This window comes from Cervus elaphus, chromosome 19, assembly GCF_910594005.1.
Source record: "Cervus elaphus chromosome 19, mCerEla1.1, whole genome shotgun sequence".
Classification (NCBI taxonomy): domain Eukaryota; kingdom Metazoa; phylum Chordata; class Mammalia; order Artiodactyla; family Cervidae; genus Cervus; species Cervus elaphus.
Window position 1 is genome coordinate 40,578,238 of NC_057833.1, and position 24,278 is coordinate 40,602,515.

The window sequence follows — 24,278 nt, forward strand, 5'->3', positions numbered from 1 at the left end:
GAGACGTATTTCTTGAGGCCTTAAAAGACAGAACTGGGACTATTGGGTAACAATGAGGAAGCATTCCAGCTCAACATGAGAAAAAACAATCAGTACTGTCTGGAAATAAAAGACACTACTCTTTTTTTTTTTCTTGTCTGCCTGTCACTAAGGACTGGACGCAGAGGCTTTGCAACCCAGGCTTTTGTAGAAGTAGCTGAGGTTTGAGTTTGGACCCAGTTTGCTCACAGTCTAACTGGTAGCTCCTCATAGTAGCTCCAAGGAGAAAGAATTCTGTGCTTTCCACTCCCACCATCCTGAGTCGAGTTCCTCTTATGTTTCTGTGTGAAATCAGAGGCAGAGCACTGGCCTCCACATCAGAAGACCTGAGTTCTACTTGGTCACTTCCCAGGGGACCTGGTCTGTGAGAGTCAGCTCTCAGCTGATTGTAAAATCCCCACAGCGCTGGCCTCGTGGTGGCTGCCGTAGTCCCTGTGATCCTGATGATGATGGCGGTGACGGTGACCCTGTAGCTGCTGTTGACTTGATAAATGTAGTGTGTCCCCCATGCTGTCCTCTTTAGAAGAACTAAAGGTGTTCTTACAGCCAATCCCTTTTTTCTTCCAGGCCGCTGTGCTCGCTGTGGGGAAAATGTAGTTGGGGAAGGGACAGGATGCACTGCTATGGATCAGGTCTTCCACGTGGATTGTTTTACCTGCATCATCTGTAACAACAAGCTCCGAGGGCAGCCCTTCTACGCGGTGGAGAAGAAAGCCTACTGCGAGCCCTGCTACATCGTAAGTTCAGATTTGGTCCTCGGGTAATTTACTAGAATGACTTCTATGGCAAAATATCGATCACTCCAGATCAAATGTAGCCTCAGGTCTTTGCTTCTGATTAGATTTCAAACTGTGCTAGTGTATAGATTGGCATATCTTAATTTTTATCCCTATGTCCCTTGTTCATTTGCGGTCGAAGGGTGCATTGGCTGGGGCTACCATTCAGTTAGTGGTCTGCCAGGAAGATCAGTGCCCTGGGGCTTACAAGCATGTATGTACAAGCTAACATGTTCCCCCTTGAAGTATCAGGTTTCCCAAGTAACAGAGTCACACCTCTTAATATTAAGCCTCACTCTATATTTGATGTCATATTTGTAGATAAACATGTTGCAAGGCCTTGGGAATTGTAAGTACTCTTTCAAACTCCTGGGTCGCTTGAATCACCTTCTTTCTACCCAGAATTTCTCTTACTTGTCATTGTTATTTAGCCGCTAAGTTGTATCTGACTCTTTTGGGACCCCATGGACTGAAGCCCCACCAGGCTCCTCCGTCCATGGGATCTTCCCAGGCAAGAATACTAGAGCGGGTTGCCATTTCCTCATTTCCTTCTCCAGGGGATCTTCCCGACCCAGGAATCAAACCCATGTCTCCTGCATTAGCAGGTGGATTCTTTAACACTGAGCCACCAGGGAAGCCCTTTACCTGTCACACCCAGCAAATTTTCAATGTTCAATTAGATAAACTATTGATATTTTAGGGTACCTTAAAGGAAAATAGTTGTGCTCTTTCCTTTTTTTAAATTCACAGTTATATTTTAATAACATAGTTGAGTGACTATAAAATACTTTTTGTCCCATTATCTTAGCTGTTTGCCAGGCTACTTAAATCTACACATTAAGCTGTCTTCTGATAGAGCAGTTTGGTAAATGAACATAAACTTTTTTAATCTAAAGTAAATTTCCTTGCGATCCTTCTACATGATTTTATCTCTCTATTGAATGCTTATCAGTGGAAAAAGTAGTGCTTTTTTGCAAACCCACACAAGAGGCATGATTTGGCCCTCAGCCCCCACAGCATTTCAACATAAGAGAAACCTCGGGTGCGAGGTATTGGAAGCTATACGCAGCTTGGCGGAGCCCTGAGGTTCAAGTTTATTGCAGAAGTTTCTGGCCTCATTGGGATTTTCCCATAACCTGACAGCTCTAACTCATTGCAGCCCTGGAATCTGTAGCACAGATCTGAAATCTTTTTGAGATTAGGATCTTGCAAGATGAAATATTGTTTTGCATCTCTCCAGTTCAATTTTATCTCACTTTCCTCCCTAAAGGCAACTTAGTCACATATAGCATCATTATAGTGCCACACAATGTCGGAGCTGGAAAAAAAAACTTAAGATCATTTGTCTAACTCATCTCTTTAGAAGTGAGAATACAGAGAGGAAGAAAATGACTTATGTCATTTTATTAGTGTCAGAGCGGAGATTAACTTCAGTGGTTCACACTAATCTCATATTCAGTGCAGACAAAATAAGGCTTTAGTTTATTCAGAATATAACTACAAACACAGTGATGTCCCATTGATTTGGAAAGAACAATTACATATCAGAAAAAGTCTAGTGAACAAAAATTTACGTCTTTAAGAAATAAGGATGTTTAAAATATCACTCTTAAAAACCTCTGTTGAAAGAGAAAATCACAAAATCCCCTGTAAATAAGTGGTGTGGATTGTCATTCACAATGATCTAGGACCACAGTGAAATTATTTATTGCAGTGGGCTCTGTGGCAATGTCAGCAGAGCTTCCAGAAACACCTATGGCTGTTTATCCATCACTAAGTGACCACAGAATACTGGTTTTTTTTTTAGTTTTTTTGTCTGTTTTTCACCCTTTTTTTGGAGTGCACTGTTGATTCTCATTACTTAGCTGATGCTCCCGTGGCTGCCTCCTTCAGTTTTCATCTCTTCCTAGCTAGAAATCACATGGACAATATTGGGAAACAGTATAACACAGTATGAAGAACATGGGTTTGAATCTGGTTACATCACTTAAAACTTTGTCTCCTCGGGAAAGATACTTGATCTTTCTAAGCCTGTTTTCTCATATATAATGGTGATGATTGCAGGATTTTTCCCAAGACTTAACGAATGTGAAATGTGGCGATTCTTGTAAAGCACTCTTGGCTGGCTCAGAGAACAGTAGTGGCATGAATATTGCTCTGAAGTTAATTTTGATAAAATTTCTGGCCTATTTAGCACTTTTGAAAGTGAGCACCTAACATGTGCAGTGAGATGCATCATGCTTGAGAAATCTGACACACCCCTCTCCCATTTTTAAATGCTTTGCTTACTCTCCTGAGTGTGTAGTAAAACTGAAGAGAGTCTAAGCTGGCTAATACGGGCTTTTACTCTGGTAGACAAAGGTTTCCGTCTCCGTTTCAGGCATAGCAGCTCATTGATTCTTGAGAATGTGTTTCCTTCAGCCTTGGTTACCTGTTACTATAATATGCTCATGACAGTGAACACTGGGTGATATTTAATCACATCCTTGGAAAAAGTGAATGAATTCAAATAATGGAAATTCTTACCATCCTTTTTGACTTCATTCCCTCTGAAGAAACTTTAATCAGAATTTTTCTTTAATGAGATCTATCCGTGGTGACTCTAAATGTAATTTAATTTTTATCAGAATTCAGTTAAGCTTTACTCAAAGACCCCTGTTCGATATTGATTTCAGAGTTCAGCACAGCACTCAAGCCCTCAGATGGATGTTTTAGCATTTTAATTTCTTCTGAACTTTAATAAGACCAGTAAGCTGCCACACTAAAAAATGTAAAGAGTTCTCTTCAGTGGGATGGTGGGGGAGCTGGGAGGATAAAACAAAATATTTGTTTTGAAGATGGCTTTTGTATGAAGGAGAACCGTAGGGCTGTGTGTATCTCTCTGAGCCAAAGCCCTTAGAACAGGAAGCACCAGCAATGTCATTCATTCAATTGCCTCTTGTTCCATTAGTGGAAAGGAGATGTCTGAAAAACGTCCTGTACAGAACAGAGAAAGCTTATCGCTGGGCCTCAGTCTGTGCCTTTTGTTGTTGTTATTGATGGAGTCAGAATAGTGAAGATAGTGGTTTAGTTAGATAATTATTCCTGTGTCAGGACCACCCTGTTTGATGTTCTGAGTTCAGGAAGGAGACCAGTCTAAAATAATTTAATTTATTCTTGCCTAAATTAGTTATCAATTATTTACATAATTTAGGTAAAAATGCACCAGTTATGGCTTTATGTTTGATTCAATGGTTATGTATCTTTTCCAATGATTTCTTAAATCCTTAATTCTTACATGTATATAGCTGTAATTAAACAAGTTTGATTCATTAAGGCACTATAATCCTCTTTACTAATTTTATACATGCTTTCTTTTGTATTTTCTATTGATTGATTTAATATAAATATGCATATAGCTTTCCATTGTAATAATTTCCATTTTTAGCTTTTTGTTTGTTTAGTTTTAAATTATGTTTGCATACTATATTTTAAAAACATTTGCCACTAGAAAGACATTGGGTATTTTCCAATCTTTTAGTCTTGTATATAACATGCCTATAAATAACTGAGTAAAATGTTTTATGTTATTTTATTTTGAATTATTTTTTAAACCAAAATCCTTTGATTTATGTTACCAAGTTTACAGCAATTTGGAGAACTTTTACTAGATTTCTTTAAGAAGATTTTTTTCCTATTTTCAGAACTGGGAGCAATAACGAGACCAAATGTTAAACTATAACCTTTATCCGCTTTTGAAGAGGTTTGTTCACATTTGTTTTGAACCAATTTAATAGGTACATTATGTACTGGTTTTTAATTTGAGTTTTTATAATTAGCAAAATCAGTGAGATTCTTTTCTACTTTGATGATAGATCTCTTAGTTTTGGTTATTCTTGTGGGTTTATATAAATGAACAGATTAAAATTAAGAGCACTAAGCTTCCTAGGGAAGAAAAGTAGTATAAATAAGTATACATGGTTCCAGTCCTTGCTCTCCTGGTGTGATGTTAGAGAAGTAATTTAATTTCTGAGTACCAGTATCCTCACTTATTAAAGGGAGGTAATAACTTCTTCCCTGTCTTCAAAGCGAAGGAGTGAATAAGGGTAATATTTTGTACATCATGAAGAAGTGGTTTACTAACATAAGGGCTTGATCTGATTAATAATATAATATTTGTTGCTTTTTCCCTTAGCTTAATTTGATAGAATTTAGAAATCCTTCAAGTTTGGGATAATTTCATAGCTGCAGTTGCTATGGAAATACTGAAATAAATAGATGTCATAGAAAGAGTGTGAGGACAGATATGAGAAGAAAAAGTTCATGTTTTGCTCAAGAAGATTTTTGTGTTGGCATAGGCAGCAGCTGTGTCTCCCACTTATGTGGCCTTCTGCCCTTAATGAGGCAGGTTTACTCCTAAGTACAGATTTATAAAAGAGTTGCTGTGTTCTCAGCATTGCCAAAGAGTCTGGACCTAGAGACCTAGTGCATCAGAGAGTCTCAGCAAGTCTGTTTATGAAATGGCAGCCAAGGATCTTTCCCTAAACCAGGGCTCTTACTCAAAGTGGATGGAATCCAACCCTTAGCTCTCCAGCAGTGGAAGTTAGTACAGACATTTTTATTACAGTTACAATCTAAGTGATTAAAAGACCTCAGGAAATCAGAGGCCAACTCCACAGGAGACTAAACACTTGAAGGTTCCTGAATTTGGCGCATTAGTGGCCAACACACTTGTAGCCTTTAGCTCTCTCTGTCACTAAATGGCTACGGTCAAAACATTCTAACTTTTCAAGCTACATTAAGAGGCAGGTTTTGTACCTCCACAGGGAAGTTGTCCTTTTATATGCTCAACTCCTCCTAATAAAATGTTTTAAAAGTAGTTATGGCCTGTGCTTTATGTGGGTATTAGTAAAGGACCTGAGAGTTTAGACTAAACTTGAAAAATTCACATGAACTTCCTTTCTTTTTTCTTAATTACCCATCTCTGCTCTCTCATCTTTCTCTCCCTCTCTCCCTCTCTCTCATACACATACAAATGCACGCTCACACACACACATACACACTTTCTTCTTAATGTTACATCATCCCACAGGCACTGTCCCAGGAAGGAGAAAAATGGTTCAAGCAAGAGGAGAATTTGTCAAGTATACTCTTGAGAGATTTAACCATGTTAACTACTATGAATAGTTATCTCTTCCACTTGCACAGGCCCTTGCATTTTATAATGCTCCTGAGCCTCTTTACCTGTACCTTACCATACCTATTAGAACCTGTGAAATAGACAAGGGGGAGAGCCTTTGTCCTATTTACAGTGGTTTTGATGTTTTCAAAGTAATAACCAAAATGAAGACTAGGGAACAGATCTAACTTGCATTTTATTGCTGAATCCATACTGCCGCCCTGAAACGAGTGTTCAGCTTTCTAAAAATGTATAGATACTGACAGCCCCCTGGGATTATAGTCTTAGAATCACGATTTTTATGGATGACCACATGAATCATGTCTTCCAGTGCTACAGAACCTGAAAGTCTAAACTTCTACCGGCGTAAAACTGCTGCCCCTCACTTTTCGTGAGCATTTACTTTTTGCTGTCTTTGAAATGCCTTGAGTCTTAAGGCAAAATCCTCTTCTTATGATTAAAGTGAAAGTGAAGTCACTCAGTTGTGTCCGACTCTTTGCAACCCCATGCATGGACTGTAGCCTACCAGGCTTCTCCGTTCATGGGATTTTCCAGGCAAGAGTACTGGAGTGGGTTGCCATTCCCTTCTCCAGGAGATCTTCCTGACCCGGGGATTGAACCCAGGTCTGCCACATTGTAGGCAGACGCTTTACCGTCTGAGCCAGCAGGGAAGTATACAAATAACTGATGTTTGTGTGGTGCTTTAACTTTTTCTAGCACTTTTATCTCATGTCATTCTCTCATGATCTTAGAAAGTAGATACAATTATTATTGTATTCATTCCCAGTAGTAATAAATTGAGTTTTAGAAAACCTTAGTTTGCTCATTTCCATAGAACATGAGTATCAAGGCCAGGACTTGACTCTGGCTTTTGATTCTCAAATTCAGTTCTTTCCACATATCCAACAAATAATTGTAAATCTTATTTAGTATTACTGTATTTCCTTTTTCCTTATTAATGTTTATTACCACATTGAGCTCAGACTATTTTTTCTTATGGTAGTAATTCTTAAAAAAAAAAAAAACAATGAAACCTCAGTTTTTAAGTATTATTTGCTTATTAGAGAAAAATTGGAAAATATTTTAAAAGGTATATAGTTCTCCTGTCTAAATGTTTTAACAGTTTACATTTTATCACATATTTCTTTTCTATTTCAGTGTTATCTGAGTAAGGACATAGGTTTATAAATGTAACCACACAGCTATTGGGTTGGTCAGAAAGCTTGTTTGGGGTTTTCTGTAACAACTTACAGAAAAAATCTGTATGAACCTTTTGGCCAACCCAATATATAAATGTTTACACATACAAACACAATGAGGTCATACTAATTCATAACTTGCTTTTATTACTTAATATTATATCAAACTTTGTCTTCCTTAGAAATTGCTTCTTTTAAACATTCCATGGACACTCAAAAAGGATATTTATGTACATGCCCTTTGCTGAAAAAGTGACTCAAAGAAATATTCCAGCAGACAAATTAATTAATCAAAACATGTGTGGAAAATTCTCAGCAAATAAAATGGTGATAAGCCATGAACCAATAAAACTAATAGTTAAAAATAAAGAGATTGGAAAAGATGTAATGACAAATTCAGACCAAAAGAAAAAAACATTAATTACCTACTAACTATAATATTAATAGCAAAGTACAGTTTTAGGACAAAACCATCAAACAAGCCAAAAAACATCATGTTAAGTCAGCATTCCCAAAGAACAACTCTGAGCCTTTATTCAGTAAATAGCATTACATTGAAATATATGATATAAAAATATTAATGAAATATGGCCTGAAAAATGGTAAAACCATAGTCTTTATAAAACTTTAACACATTCCTCGTAGTCTCTGACAAACCAATTATAGAAGTTGAATAATATGATTGAGCCAATCCATACAACCAAAGAGGTTATATCTTCTTTCCAAATCTTCATGGAAGGCTTAGAAAAGCATCATATTATAGTCTAAAAGGAAAATGGAAATCGTTCATATTTTGGCTGGAAGAGTTGTACACAGTAGTATAGTAAGATAAAAAATATAAAAGGATAAACAAACACACTCTTAGATTAAAAAAATTCTTAGAAAGTAGTGATAATGATAACCCTGAATGATAAAGGAGAATGCAATGCAGTCAAAGTTGAATTCCACGTAAAGTTAGAATCTTTCATTGCAACAAGAAAGAGTGCAAATATATGAACCTAAAAAACTAGAAATGGACAACAAAAGCAATCCAAAGGGAGAAAGGATTATTTAAAATAAAGGCAGTTATCAATACATTGAAAGATAGAATGTTTAGGTCCAGGAGATGATTCTTTGAAAAATACAACAGAAGAAACATCCAGTGAAGATAATCAAGAAAAAAGGGAAGAATAAAAATTAAAGAAAATGAGGAATGAAGAAGAAGCTTTCAGGATAGGTCTAGAGACATTCAATATTATTGCAATTAAAATTCTATATAAAAGAGGCTATTTTCTGTGCAAAGCTAAATACAGGGGAAGGAGACTTAACCTCATAAGCATGGATGAAATGCAGAACTACCACCTGAGAAAGAACCAAGAAATTTCACTAACAGAATTTTTCAGATCTTTAAAGAACAACTGATTCCTGTGCTATTTCAACTTTCAGAGCTCAGCAAAAGAAGATAAGCTTCCCATATCATCTTGAAAAGCCAGCCTGAGCCTGATTAATAATACCTAACCTAGGTTGCTCCCAAAAGAGCACTCTATGCTGATCAAACTTTCATAAATGCAGAAATTCTAAATGAAATGTTAGCAAATTGAATGCCACATAATGAAACAACTCAGGTTACTCCATGATTCCAATGGTAGAACAGTGTCAGGGATCTTTTAACATGTCAATGTGTTGATATATCAAATTTTTTAAAAAGCTGGATAGTCATCTTCATAGATGTCAAAAGGGCACTTAATGAAATTTATCACATATTCTTGTTTAAAAATAAAAAAAATTGCAGTAACTTAAAAAAATAAAAAAATAACAAGTAAAATAGAAGAAAAAAGAAGATGTACAAGTTTGATAAACTAATGGTGAGTCTTCTTCCTAGATTTTCCTAGATCTTTGTAGGATTCCTGCTATTATATTAGTATTATTCTTAACATTCTAGTCTTTGTAATGGAAATTTAGAAACAAAGTATATATATATATATATTATATATATAATATATATATTTACATGTATGTATGACCTTGTCTTTGTTTTATGTATATATATATGTATATATGCCAATTACATAATATTTCCATCACAAAAATAAAAAAAATAAAATAAGATTAAATTCCATGTATACATTATCCAGTTTAAGAAATAAAACACTAGAAATTCAGTTGAAATGTCTTAGATTCTTGTCCCTAATCACATTCTCAAGACTCCTGTATAGAGGTAGCTACTATACTAAGTTTGTTTTTTATTATAGCCATGCATTTATTTGTAGTTTTACTCCATATCTCTAATATATATGTATTGTTGTTATTGTTTAGCTACTAAGTCGTGTCTGACTCTTGGCACCCCCATGGACTCCTCTGTCCATGGTATTTCCCAAGCAAGAACACTGGACTGGGTTGTCATTTCCTTCTCCAGAGGATCTTCCTGATCCAGGGATCAAGCCTGTATCTCTTGTCTCTCCTGCATTGCAGGCAGATTCTTTACCACTGAGCCATCAGGGAAGACCAGATTGTATGCATGTATATATAATTGTGTTGTTTGCATATATTGTTTCTTAATTTTAAATGAATGCCATTGTATCATGCCTATATTTCTAAGACTTCTTTATGCAAAATTATAAGACTAGGATGTATAAATATTTACAGATGATATGATTATTGTTGCAGAAAATCTGAGGAAACCTAGAGTATTAAAATAACAAAAGTTTAGTCACCTACCAACTTTAAAATTAGGAACTTGTGTTTAGAAAATATAACAGGAAAAAAATCCTTATACAGAAATCACAAAAATATAAAGCACCTAGACAAACGTTTAAAGGCATACATGATCTAAGTGAAGAATGCTATAAAATTTTACAGGAATAATTAACTCATGAGTGAAATGATTCTGGGGTTGAATATGCTTTGGAAAGCACCTCTCACTTTAACAGGCATTTATATCAGCACCCTATAATTATACAACAGCACAGCTTTTAGTGAAAGAGGAAGTTACTGCAAAGTCCTTTGCTAATGGTTTTTATTTAGCCTTTTCCCCCAGATAGACCCCAACCCTTTGCTGATTTTGATTACTGCCCACCACGGACGCCCCTGAAGGCTCTGACGTGGTCCTACCCTGGTAAGGGTGGTAAAGCTCATACATGTGAGTAGACTGCCTGGAGCAACAAAGAGGCCTAACTGAACAGAACCTCTCCTCGTTCCCATCCCGATCTGTTGTCACAGATTTGAACGCTGTCTAAGGGCCAGGAGGAGCCTCAGAAATCCAATAAAGTCATTTTTATGGCCAAGAAAACCTAAAGCCCAAGAAAGCTGACTGATTTGCCTGAGGTTATATGGTTTATTAATGTCAGAGGCAGGAATAGAAACCATGAGCCTTGCTGATGCCTTCAAAGAACTACCTGCTTTCTTTGGGACTGACATGAAGAGGTTTAACCATATGCGGCTACAGGCCCCAGAGAAACATCCCTAGAAAATGTTGGGTTGCATAAATTCTGGTTGGAGAGGTTAGAAATAGGACAGCATTTGCTTCAGCCCCAACCAAGGTGGAGAGTCTCAGATTTCCAGGTTAAATGCCTCTGAAACTTTATGCTAGAACCTTCCCACTGCCCTAGTTTGTTTATTTTTAAATCAAGCATGAACTCACCACTCGGTGTTTGCCAGAGTTTGGATGAATGTCAGCATCAGGCCACTGTACTAATGGCTTAAGATTATTTAATCCTATTACTTATACACTTCATTAGGCTGAGTGAATTGTTGGCAGTGGTTCAGTAAACTTCCTACTTTAGAGATAAAAGGGTGGAAAGAAAATAGGGAAGGCGTCTGTTCCTCATTTTCTTTCATATTTATCTTGTATCTCTTAAAGGATAAAGGAATGGTAATTACCCATCTACAGCATGGAGTCTGCATTAGTAGGGTCTTCTGAACTGCTCTGTACTCTTCAGAAGAGAAAAAATGAAATACATTTTCAATTAAAAGAAAAGGGGTCTGGACAGAGGAGAAAGAGTAAGTGTGTATGTGTGAGTGTGTGTTTATGCTTTCAAATTGGTCTTAAAAATAAGCCTGAAAATAAATTCAAGAGCCCTAAATAAGATATCTAGTCTTTCATTTCAGGGACCTGATATGTGGCAGCAAATAATGTTAGAGAAAGAATATGGAATTTAAAGTCAGACCTCGTTCACACCCAGCTTGGCCAGCTACCATGCTGTATCCACCTCATTTCGTTTGGCTTAAATTTCATCACAAGTAGCATGAAAGTGGTATTTCTTACCTCTGAACCCCTAAGCGAGGATTCAGAGAAGTTGACAGGGCTTAGTAGAAATGTATGCGGGCTTTGAGTGGTAAATAAGTGCACAGACCAAACTTCAGGGACATACCTACCAAACCTGCAAAGGAGAAGTTTGCCTAACTTGAATCGCTGAAAGTCAGTTATTCACCAGCATTTCCGTTTCTGGAATGTTACCCGCAGATTGTTGGTTTGAGAATCCTGAGTCTGAGGGGCAGTGGCCAGCTATGAAACTCTGGAAACTTGGTTTCCCCAAAAGGTGTCAAAGATCTCCTGCTTTGATATCACCATGTTGTTGTTGTTGAGTGGCACAGTCATGTCCAGCTCTTTTGCAACCCCATAGTTTGTAGCCTACCCGGCTCTTCTGTCCATAGGATTCTCCAGGCAAGAATACTGTAATGGGTTGCCATTTCCTCCTCCAGGGGATCACCCTGAAGTCTTCATTAAAAGAAAAATTCTGGACCACTCCCCAGAATTCCTGCACAAATAGCCAGGAAATTAGCATATTTTACAAGGCTCTTGGGGTAGATTCTTAGATATGCCCAGGTTTGAGGTCCATGTGCCTGTACCACCAGCCCCTGCTCTGTAAGAAGTAGTCCCCAAATACTTCACTTTTATACCCCCATCTCTCTCCTACATATTCCCTTACAACACATGACCAAACTGGACACTTCCCCTAGCCATTGCTATCTTAGCCTTCTCTCTGTGCCCAGACTGGATTGCTGTCTTGTACCTTTCCCCATCTCCATCACTTGAAAATCTGTGTCATCCAACCTTAAAAAGCTTTTTTGGAACTTCCCCAAATCGACGTGGCCTCTCCTGAATATGCACGTCTTTTGTTTCTCCTTCTCTTATAGGACTCGGTCGTGTCTGACTGTTTGCGACCCCACGGACTGTAGCCCACCAGGTTCCTCTGTCCATGGAATTCTGCAGGCAAGAATACTGGAGTGGATAGCCATTCCCTTCTCCAGGGTATCTTCCTGACCCAGGGATCGAACCCAGGTTTCCCAACTGCAGGCAGGTTCTTAACCATCTGAGCCACCCGGCAGCCCCTTATAGGATTTAACCCTCTCTATAGTCATTTGAGACTCTGGCACATTTCCTTACTGATTTGAAACCCTTAGAGAGTGTGTGTGTGCTGGGGTTGGGGGTTATCACATTTTATTCATTGTTTTTTTCTTTTTCTTGTTCTTATCCCAACATGTGAGTCTAGGGCTGCTTTGATATTTATTTGGGGCAAGGGGCTGGAAAGGGACTGGATTTCCCCTCTAGATCCCAGTGTCTCCTAAGAATCTGACTCCTTGCTCTTTGCTATACCTTGGAATGGGGAGTCTGTGTATAAGAAGCAAAAAGAGAACTTGGCTCGGGAAGCCTGTGAGCAGTCATTGCTGAAATGTAAATGCAAAAGATGGAAAGGAAGGGTGTGAGAGCGAAGCCAGCTGTCTCGCTTCCAGCTGTGGAATCATCAGAAGAGCTGCCGTGCTCAAGGTCAAATACACAAGCCCGACTTGTGGATGAAAATTGCCAGGGAGTTAGAGTGGACGTTCTCTGATGTTCTGATGACTTTGAATGGGGCACTGTAATTCCCTCCCGCAGCCAGGCTTACTTTAAAGAAAAACCCTGCTTTGGGGATCTCCGTTTTTGCTCACCTCCCTGAAGCGTCAGGGGATGCCAGGCAAGGTTGGCGTCTCTCCTTATAGCAAGGCAAGTGCTCTTTCTGAGGGCTTCATAGTGACAACGGCCTGGCACACCTGCTAGGTCTTCAAAAGTATTTTTTTAACTTGAAGACTATTTAACAATTCAGTCTCCTACACTTATAATATGGTAAAATCAGATGCCAGGAGAGGGGGAAAGAGTTGCTCAGGCTGTCAGGAATGCGTAGAAGATGTACTGAGAACACTAAAAAATCTGAAAATCTCAAACAAACATATGTGATGAATTTTTAAATTACAAAAATTATTTTGGACAATATACATGTTCCACAAAAGTTATTTTTACTTTATGAGCTCTTTAATAATGCTAAAAGATATTTGAAGCAATTAACATCAATAAAGGGCTTCCATGGTGGCTCAGTGGTAAAGAATCTGCCTGCCAATGCAGGAGACACAGATGTGGGTTCGATCCTTGAATCAAGATGCCCTGGAGGAGGAAATGGCAATGCACTCCAGTATTTCCCACACCTGGGAAATCTCGTGGACAGAGGAGCCTGGTGGACTACAGTCCATGAGGTTGCTAAAGAGTTAGACTGGACTTAGCAACTAAACAACAACAAAAAAAAGGTGAATGTTTATATTTTTACTCTAGTCTAGAAAAAACTCTTAAGTAAATTCAATTCTAAAAGCATAACAAGTAGACAAATAGTTTCTCCACACAAAAGATCTTACTGAATGTGCTGGAGTGTCAGAGGAAAGAACTCAGGAAAGAGAATAGAGACATTTGGAGGAAAAAGGAGGAGTTAAAAAAGAACATCTTCATGGAGGAAAAGGCCAGTACACACAAGTCATGTTGTGCATTTTAGTTTCTCCTAATATCATATAGTCATTCTTTTTCTACTCTGACAGGTGAGTGAGAAGTGTTGCTATTCCTTTCTACAAATTTACAAAATCAAGGCTTAAAAAACCAGGGCTTTGGAAAAGAAAGAATTATCATAGGATTAGAGCAGAACTCTGAGCTCTTGAACTCTAAATCTTAGCCTCTACCTATCTCTTAAATAAATTCAAGTTAACAGATGGCCTGTCATCAGATAGGTCTTTTTTTTAATCAGTAGGCATTTTTTTTTTTAATAGCCCTCTGGTCCCCGTTTGGTTACTACTCTTTTGAGAATCCTTCCCTATGTCCTTCCAGATGAAGATATACACTTCTTCCTCTGTCTTCCCAGAGTTTTTATCTTCACTTTTGTTTTAACCTTATATTGGCAAACCATCTCACCCACATGTATAGCGAATGTGAGATTCATAAGAGAGCTCATTTTTTCTGTTCTTCTTTGCATCTCTTTTCCCTGTTCATGCTCAAACCTTACTCTACATTCCAAAATAATGCCCAAAGCAATACCGTTCACCCTGGGGGTGTCTAGTTTGTTGTTTTTTTTTTTTTTAAACGAATGTCTTAGTCTGTTCAGGTCATAACAAAATACCATAGACTGTGCGACTTCAGCGACAGAAATTTCTCACACTGCTAGAGGCTGGAAATCAAAGGTCAAGGTACCAGCATGGTGGATTTCTGGCACGAACTCTTTCCCTGGCTTGCAGAGAGTCACCTTTTTATTGTGCCCTCACATGGCAGGGAGAGAGAGAGAGTGTGTACAAGCTCTGTGGTGTCTGCGTTTATAAAGGCAATAATCTCACGGCGAGGACCCCAGCCTCTTAAGTCATCTAAAACCAATTGTCTCCCAAGGGCCCCATCTGCAAATACTGTTATATTGTGAGTTTGGGCTTCAACATGAATTTTGGGAGGATGCAGTTCATGGTGGCTTGGTGGTAAAGAATCCGTCTGCCAATGCAGGAGATGAAGGTTCAATTCGTGGGTTGGGAAGAACCCCAGGAGAAGGGAATGGCTACCCACTCCAATATTCTTGTGTGGAAAATCTCATGGACAGAGGAACCTGGAAGGTGACACTCCATGGGGTCACAAAAGAGTCAGACACAACTTAGCAACTAAACAGCAACAGTTAAGTCCGTAGCAGTGAGTTACACCTTTTGGCTATAGGTCTAAATGCATTATTGGTACTGGCTGATGGAGTGAAGATTAGAATATCCTGTGTTTCTAGATATAGAAGCTACATACTGATATTTAACAGGTATTTGAATATCCTCTTGCCTTTAAAGAATTCTGGTGGACCTTCAGTAGGGCCATATTAATAAAGCATTATTAGCCCCACTGCATTTTCCCTTTAGGTTGCAATTTCACCCACTGGATTTTACTGCATTTTTTAGGCCAGAGAAAAGAGAAAGACTTGGTTCTTTGGAGATTTATTGTGCATCCCTATTAGATCATTTGGAAATTGGCACAAATGGCAGGAAGCCAAACTGGCCTATGTCTGGCCAGGCAGTGTCTTCAGGTAATTCCAGAAAAGCTGCCGGAATAACAATGTGTTCTCCAATAAAGTGCTTTGTGTCAAAGTCTCTTTTGGAATTAACTCCTCATGCACGGATCAATAAGTCTCACCAGCTTGCCAATGTAATTAAGAGGTGGCAGGTTAAGCATTCCTATTAATTAAGTTCAAAGTAAAATAAAATGAAAAAAGTTGCTTTTGTGAAATTGTGCTGTCAGACTTTGCTCAAGAGTGTTCCTGAGTTTTTATAGAATAGAATCCAGGAGATGGAGGTGATTACAGTCTCCAAGTCTTGGGAAAAGTAAGCATTTAAACATATGCATCTTGAATATTTTTAACTGAAGAATAAACCATTTGCTGCTTGTGAGAGCCATTGAATGAGCACCTCCTGTGGACAGAGGGCTGAGTTCGGTGCTCTGGGGGATATGAGCACCTTGAAACTCAATCCCTGCTCTCTTGGAGCCTTGAGATGAAGGAGAAGCACCAGACACATACCCAGGTGTAATATAAGGCAGAATCTGTCAGTGAGGGAGACTCAGGCAGTGATGAGAGCTCTGAAAAGGGTGGATGTAGAGGGGGTCAACACCAAGAAAGACCTCCCAGACGATGCAGCACTTGAGCTAGACCTTGCAAATAGAGTCAGAGATGATGGGGAAAGAATACACAAAAACAATTCCAGTTTCTAAACATTTGTTTTCCACAGCGAAAACCTCTGGGATCAAAAGAAAAGAAACCAGCCTGCTGATATATAAGAATCTGTTGGGCATTCATTTCATGTTATTCTGCAGAAAAAAGTGGGAGCAGAGGAGGTAAAGGATATCTTCTGGTTCATGGATTTTCCTGCATATACAATAAAATAGTCTTGGACTCATTACCTTCCTCTGATGGTGTCTTAATCAGATTTATTACAGAGGCCAAATTCCTTTGTCCTGAGACCACCAGAAACAGCAGCCAATGGAAAAGCCATGTTGGTACTATTCTTCCGTTTCTGAAAAAGTGGACACTTAAAAGTTATGACTCCTCCTGCCAGTGCAGGAGATGCTTGAAGTGTGGATTCAGTCCCTGGGTCAAGAAGCTCCTCTGGTTTAGGAAATAGCCCACTCCAGTATTCTTGCCTGGAAAATCCCACGGACAGAGGAGCTTAGCAGGTTACATACAGTTCATGGGGTCACAGAGTTGGACACAGCTAAGTGATTGAGCACATAAAAGCTATGAAAAATGCTAATATACCTTTAGACGTTTTAAGTCCATTTTGCTCATTGAATTGAGTGGAAGTCAATATTGATGCCATTGAAACCTGAAAGGACCTTGAAGACTCTAACACAGGCCCCATATTTTGTACATCAATAAACTGAAGAAAATTAGAATGCAGTTTTACCAGGGAAAACAGAGCCAAGTAAACTTCCTCAATTCTATAACTGTGGTCTATTATATATTTATGTTACCTTCACATGGAAGAGAATGATTAGGCTTTTAGGAAAGAATAACTTGAATCCCAATTCCCTGAGTTACTACTGGATGGTATTAGGTAACTTCCCTTAATAATCTGTTTTCCAGCTATGATAATTATATATATTTTAGCATTTACCACCTGTACCAATTGCTTAGCCTAATAAGACCTTACATTTAAATGCATGCACCCAAAATACTTTTATCATTATTTTTCGTTTGATGCTCACAATTCCACAAGGCAGGTGTTATTCCTAGATTAAACATGAGAAAACTGAGGCTCAGATAAGGTAGCCCCAATAGCTAAAAAACTGATAAATGTTCTGACTTCCATCCTCTGGCTAGGAGTCTGGTTTTCTCTCCTCAGCATCTCAGTTGCCTGACTAAATGGTCTTCAGTCATTTATCCATCCACTGAGTATTTATAAGCACTTTCTATATTTCAAATATTGTAGTAGCCATTAAGGTTACAGAGTTTAAGAAGATACAACCCTGAGTCCTTGGGGAACTCCCCATTTGAAGGAGATAGCCATCCAGACAAACAAATATGTAGCATGTTAAATGCATACTGGGTGTTTGAGGGAAGAGGGGACACATAAGATTGAGGGAATAATTTTGTAGCTGTTTATCTAAGCATGGTACAGTCCTGTCTCTCCAGCTAGACTGTGAGTGTCTTACCATGTTATGTGCCTGTCTCCCCTGAGGCTCCGTGCACAGGCCTCATACTATGCTGATATTGAGTCAATATCTGTTGATGATGATGATTTTTCCCTCTGATTTTCACAGTCCTGGAGAGGTTTCCTGCTGGCTCTTGGGTATAACAGAGTTTAATTTGCAATTTTGAGTTAGCCTTTTAAAAATCACTGTTAAGAAAAATAAACAACTTTATGAGATAGCTTCTAAATATTAATATAGTACTAACATGCTCAATATAGTAATGATCCTGTTTTAACCAGCCTTTGCACAACATTTGCAATTTAGAGTGTTGTACTTATATGACTGTTCTTTTCTTCTGTCAGTGAATTGTAAGTTTCATTAGGCTTTCAAAAAAGCCTTTAATCAGTCTTTAAAATTCTAATTATTCCCGAGTATCTAATCATTACTGCTTCATTGATATTTTCGGTAGTATCAAACATTGCAACTGTTTTGCACAAGAAGGGGATAGATTGCAGTGCTATTCAGTTCCAAAGAATACCCATATTTTCAAAATTATGGGGAAGTTTTTTCCTCATAGCCAAGTTGTGATTAAATGTGTCAGTTGCACAAGCTTGGAATTCTGCTGCACAATGCCAACATTTTGTATTGCTTTATTTTGAACATATATTACAAACAGAATTGTTTCCCGGCTCATTTATATATATTTCCTGGTTTCTGGAATCTTAACTGGCAAGCTTTGTGAACAAATATTAATTTCAAAGATACTAGAAATAAAGCAAAAATGAGGTTTTCCTCATATATCTAAGAATCACTTTTAATCATTTAATTCCCAAGATGTAATTTCTCCAATTCTACTGTAGATAAGAGCTCATTATAAAGATTCTAGGTTGGGCAACCTCTCTAGCAGGAGTGACCTTTTTGATTGTCTCCCAGCATTTCCTAAGAATGATAGTGAACAGAATAAACTGCAAGGTAAACGAGTAAACTGGACTTGATTTACCAAACACAGATCCTTCCCAACCCAGGGATCGAACCCAGGTCTCCAGCATTGCAGGCCGATTCTTTTCCAGCTGAGCCACAAGGGAAACCCAGGAACCCTACCATAAAACAAAGCTCCATTTACCCTGGGGGAAATAAAGATTTATGCCTGCCGCAAATTTATTTTCTTGAAAAATAATTGGGAAATTTATAAGCAGATACTACAGAGCACTAATTTATCAACCAAATATTTTTTTTTTCCAAATAACAATTTAAATGGGACTAAAAAAGAGAAAGTGTAATTTAAATATTTTTGAGTTCTGTACTGGATAAATGTGTGTGTGCGTGTGTGTGTGTGTGTGTGTATTGAATTTGAAAGTAATTTATGGAAAGTGCTGCCAGCATGGTATTTCAAATGCTCCACAATTTGAATTTAAACTGCTCAATGGGATCATTAAGATTATTATGCATGTTTTCCAAAGAGTTTGAATTCAAATGACAACTTTAAAAGAAAAAAAAAAAAAAAGATGCCCTTTAAAAACTGAGGAATGTTATTGCACTTATAGAAATTCGTGCAGTTTGAAGTAATTTGCCACCTCCCCTTCTGGAAAAGTACCTGATGGTAATGTTGTCAAGAGATAGGGATGTTGGAGAAAGTGCATATTGCAGGCAGATTCCCTTGGTGAGTAAAATCAGGTTGTAAAGCACACTTCACAGACAGTGGATTATTTCATTTAGTCCAGTTGACAGCAGAAGATCAGAAAGGGTTGTGAATCAACGTAGGTTGGAGCACAGGGATCCCATGATGGCAGAGGCTCTGTTGAGTAGTCCCTAAAAGGGTCAAATCCATCACGTTTGCCACTTGATCCTCTTTCTCTGGGTGGGTCTTGGCCTGTGGAGCTCCGCTTTCTTTTTGTGCCAGTTAACAAAGTGAATAATTTATGAAAGAAACAAACAGAGGCACGCTTACTCACTTTTCAAAAGAAGTCTTTCTGCCATAGATTTTGGAAAGCTGTGTTGCAATGGATTTACCATTATATTCTTTTAAATAAGCGTAGTTCCAGTGATGGGAAATTCACTACCTCTCAAGACCGCTTTTTCATTTGTTGAACTCTCTAAAGGTTATAAAGTTACTTCTTGTTTTGGATGGAAGTCTCTTTCCTTACAACATCTACTCATCTGTCCACAAAGAAGACAGCTAATGCATCTTCCATTTGAAAGCCTTTTAGGTATTTGAAGAAAGTTCTCAAGTCCATCCAAATCTTCTCTTCTTCTGGCTAAATTCTCCATCCATGTGTTATCTGTACTGATATCAAGGCCTCTTACCATGCTGACCACTGTCTTCTAGATTCATCCAGCATGTCAATATTATTCTTCCAGTGCAGTACTTAAAACTTCCATTACCTTAAATAAACAAAGTAATGTATTGGGATATGTAGAACTTGATTTAAATGATAAGTATATAAAACAACAACAAAAACAGAAAGATTCTGAGTTACAACACTTTCTTAAAGTTGAAGGAAAATTTTATAACCCATTTCCCAACTCCAGTGAAATAAAGTAAGGTTACATATTAGATCTGGTTCCCTTCAACCTATTTTAAGCAGAAGTAAAATGAAATTTACAACATTTATCATTTTCTTACTTAGATTGAGGTATGTGTTTCATCTTCATTTAGGAGTTAACTTACTCATTTCTTTGCATCGTTAGCAGTCAGCACTGCCTTGGTATAGGTGATGTGCATTAAGTGTTTAGAATTAAGGAGCATTAGTAATAATTCCTGGAGAAGGCAGTGGCACCCCACTCCAGTACTCTTGCCTGGAAAATCCCATGGACGGAGGAGCCTGGTAGGCTGCAGTCCCTGGGGTCGCTAAGAGTTGGACATGACTGAGCGACTTCACTTTCACTTTTCACTTTCATGCATTGGAGAAGGAAATGGCAACCCGCTCCAGTGTTCTTGCCTGGAGAATCCCAGGGACGGGGGAGCCTGGTGGGCTGCCCTCTATGGGGTCGCACTGAGTCGGACACGACTGAAGTGACTTAGCAGCAGCAGCAGCAGCAGTAGTAATAATTTCAAGTGCTTTCCAGTTTATAAAACATTTCCAATCTAAATTTGGTTTGACGTGCAGGTTTTGGTTCTTATGTGTGCCTGTGTTGTTGCTGTTGTTGGTTTTTTTTTTCTTTTTTTTTTTTTTTCCATTTATTTTTATTAGTTGGAGGCTAATTACTTTACAATATTGTAGTGGTTTTTGTCATACATTGACCTGAATCAGCCATGGATTTACATGTGTTCCCCATCCCATTCCCCCCTTATTGTTGTTTTTATAAGGGGAAATCAAGGCTCAGAAAGCTTAAGGGACTTAAGAATGCGGAGCTGGTCAGAGGATTTGACTGGAAGACATTGTGGCTCTAAAACTTTGTCATTTAAACCAGAGAATCTGTTAGTACCATTCCCTTGGTTTTTGCCTGGGTAGAATGTGTTTTTAAATGCTTTGAGGAGAGAGGGAACTTTGATTTCTATACCCTTATTAGATGTGTTATTCAAATTCAAAAGCTTTCGGTGAATTTGAAATCAATATTTTGGATTTCTAGGAGCTGCATTAGAGCAGCTTTTCTTTAGAGCATCCAAAATGAATCTGCAGTATCTTGTGGGAATGGGTGATCTGTGAGGACTAGAACTGAGACAGCAAATGGAACCTGTTAAAAGCTCCCCAGCAACAGACTCATTTTGTATCCAAATTCTGAAGCACAAGTGGGAAAAATGATGCTTCAGTGAAGAGAGTGATGATTTGAAGTAAATCAGCTATGAGGTCAGGGAAAGTACTCAAACTTGGGCTCCTAGGCTCCAGCCAATTTCTCCAGCCACTTGGACACAGTCCTTTGGAAGCCCAGGCTGATGCTTCATCTTGACTTACAGTAAAAAATCCAATGCTTCTACTTCTTTCTCCCTCCTGGTGAGAAAAACATCCTCACTGCCCCCCTGACCTCACCACTATCAGTCCACATCCATCCCGCCTCAGAATTGCCCAGGGAGCCTTCTCGTCACACTGTTCCGTGTCTGGATCCATATCTTTATCAAAAGGTGCCCACGGTTTCTTTTAGAATGCTCCTGAAAATTTCCATGTTTGATTAAGTGTCCCAGCCATAGAGCCCTTTCCAGTAATCCCAGTACTGGGCAGCCAATTCCAGTAATGGAGGAGACACTTCCAACTATTAAGCAATGGCCACCCTTTCAAAGGAGTTTGAGCAATCTCATTTTCAAGTTTTGTTTAAAGCATGCTTCTGGATGCTGAAAGGCATCTGGGCCCTAACTATGACAGCACTGGGGAGATTTGGGGTAAAAAGGTTATTATACTGATCCTGACAGTTCATTGGATAGAACTCACTGGGAGAGGTAAATGGGGTTTTCGTGTTCTTCTTCATGTAAAATCTGTATAACAATATTCATCAGGGTTTTGTGAATATCAAATAGAACTTTTTGGCACAGTGGCTGCTGCCGTTTGTGGGTCATGTTCAACTGTCAGCAATATGAACTGCCGTAAAAGAAAGGCAGGTAAGTATTGTTTTGATACAGATGAACCTGTATGCAGGGCAGGAATAGTGAACAGATGGGTGGACACAGGAGGAAAGGTGAGGGTGAGGCAAATTGGGTGACTGGGATTAATATATCTATACTAACCATGTGTAAAACAGATAACTAGTGGGACCTAGAGGGTGGGAAAGAGGGTGAAAGGGAGGCTCAAGAGGGAAGGGATATATGTATACTTATAGCTGATTCACTTTGTTGTAAAAAAAAAAAAAAAAAAAACTAACACAACATTGTAAACAGCTATACCCCAATTTAAGGAAAAAAAAAAAAAAGAATGCTAAAAAAAGGATAGCAGACACTTGCAAGATCTCCAAAGAGACTGAACATACTGTGTCAAACAGGAGCATCCTGCCACTGAAAGGAAAAGATCAGGTTCTAGATGACCACTCATCAGAGATGGCTCTTGTCAAGGAAGGGGGAGTGGAGAAAATGACCTATACCAGTCTTTCTAACATGAAGGTAAACACAGGAAAAAAAATACTGTTTGTCCATAACCTCCCTGCCATGCCTGCACCCAAAACTCACATGGTATACCTGTCTTCTTGAAAGAGTAGTGAGTGGAATTATCCAGGTGCCCTGGATGGAAATAAGACAGAAGTACCAGTGAATGCCTTTTGTAGTTAAAGGGTACTTAGCTTCACCTGCAACCGAAGAGACACATCAGGAAGTATCAAGATGAAAACTGCAAACTCAGTTTCTCATGACATTCAGGGCCATTCTTGTCACTTGGTTCAGTTTCCATGTACCTGAACTGAAGGCTGCAAAGCAGGGCACAAAACTCAGACACTGAATCAAAGAGAAATCAGTTTGAACCCAGGCTCCATTGCTCTGTACTTTGTGACAAGTCAAGGTTATTTGTTCTCTAAAGCTGGTCGGTAAAAGGTTGATAGCATTTACTGTTTGGGGCTACTGGGAAGATTAAATGATTTCATATAAGTGCCAAGCACACTGCCTGCTGCCTAACAAGTGTTTCGTAATACTAGCTGTTGTTGCTGAGATTCAGCCCGAAGACATTTATCACACCATTTTGTTGTTGTTCAGTCATTCAGTTGAGTCCAACTTTTGCAACCCCATGAACTATAGCATGCCAGCCTCCCTGTCCATACCGTACCTCCACTGGAAAATAGATTATGCCATAGAAATTTACATTTCCTTCAATCCTTTGCTTTTCTCTATCACTCATTTTTGGCAATACTGTAATCTGGATGAACTGAACCACTTGTCTTTTGCTCACTGAAGCAGCTGAATGTTGCTGCAGAAAAGTACACATCCAGACCTGTTGATATCATGATAAACTGTGACCCACTTTTATCATCTGCTCGGATTTAGAAAAGGCAGAGGAACTAGAGATCAAATTGCCAACATCCATTGGATCGTAGAAGAATAAAGAGAGTTCCAGAAAATCATCTCCTTCTGTTTTATTGACTACACCAAAGCCTTTGACTGTGTGGATCACAACTGGAAAATTCTTAAAGAAACGGGAATACCAGACCAGTTTACCTGCCTCCTGAGAAATTTGTATGCAGGTCAAGAAGCAACAGTTAGAACCAGACGTGGAACACCAGACTGTTTCCAAATTGGGAAAGGAGTACGTCAAGGCTGTATATTATCACCCTGCTTATTTAACTTCTATGCAGAGTACATCATGCAAAATGCCAGGCTGGATGAAGCACAAACTGGAATCAAGATTGCTGGGAGAAATATCAATCACCTCAGATACACATGCAGATGACACCACTCTTATGGCAGAAAGTGAAGAAGAACTAAAGAGCCTCTTGATGAAAGTGAGAGAGGAGAGTGAAAAAGTTGGCTTAAAACTCAACATTCAAAAAATGAAGATCATGGCATCTGGTCCCATTACTTCATGGCAAATAGATAGGGAAACAATGGAAACAATGACAGAGTTTATCTTCTTGGGCCCCAAAATCACTGCAGATGGTGACTGCAGCCATGAAATTGGAAGAAAAGCTATGACTAACCTAGACACCATATTGAAAAGCAGAGACATTACTTTGCCAACAGAGGTCCGTCTACAGGGCTATGGTTTTTCCAGTAGTCATGTACAGATGTGAGAACTGAACTATAAAGAAAGCTGAGTGTGGAAGAATTGATGCTTTTGAACTGT

At 38.7% G+C, this 24,278-nt stretch overlaps 1 protein-coding gene across 11 annotated transcripts in view; it reads left to right on the forward strand.

Annotated features, from left to right (window-relative positions):
• LOC122675400 (LIM domain containing preferred translocation partner in lipoma) overlaps nt 1-24,278 on the forward strand; it is a 713,437-nt gene that overhangs the window by 588,349 nt on the left and 100,810 nt on the right. For all 11 annotated transcript variants that reach the window (XM_043874070.1, XM_043874067.1, XM_043874069.1 and 8 more), the window contains one exon: nt 607-776. In XM_043874070.1, the coding sequence (XP_043730005.1) occupies nt 607-776 (170 nt within the window). The remainder of the gene's footprint in view (nt 1-606; nt 777-24,278) is intronic.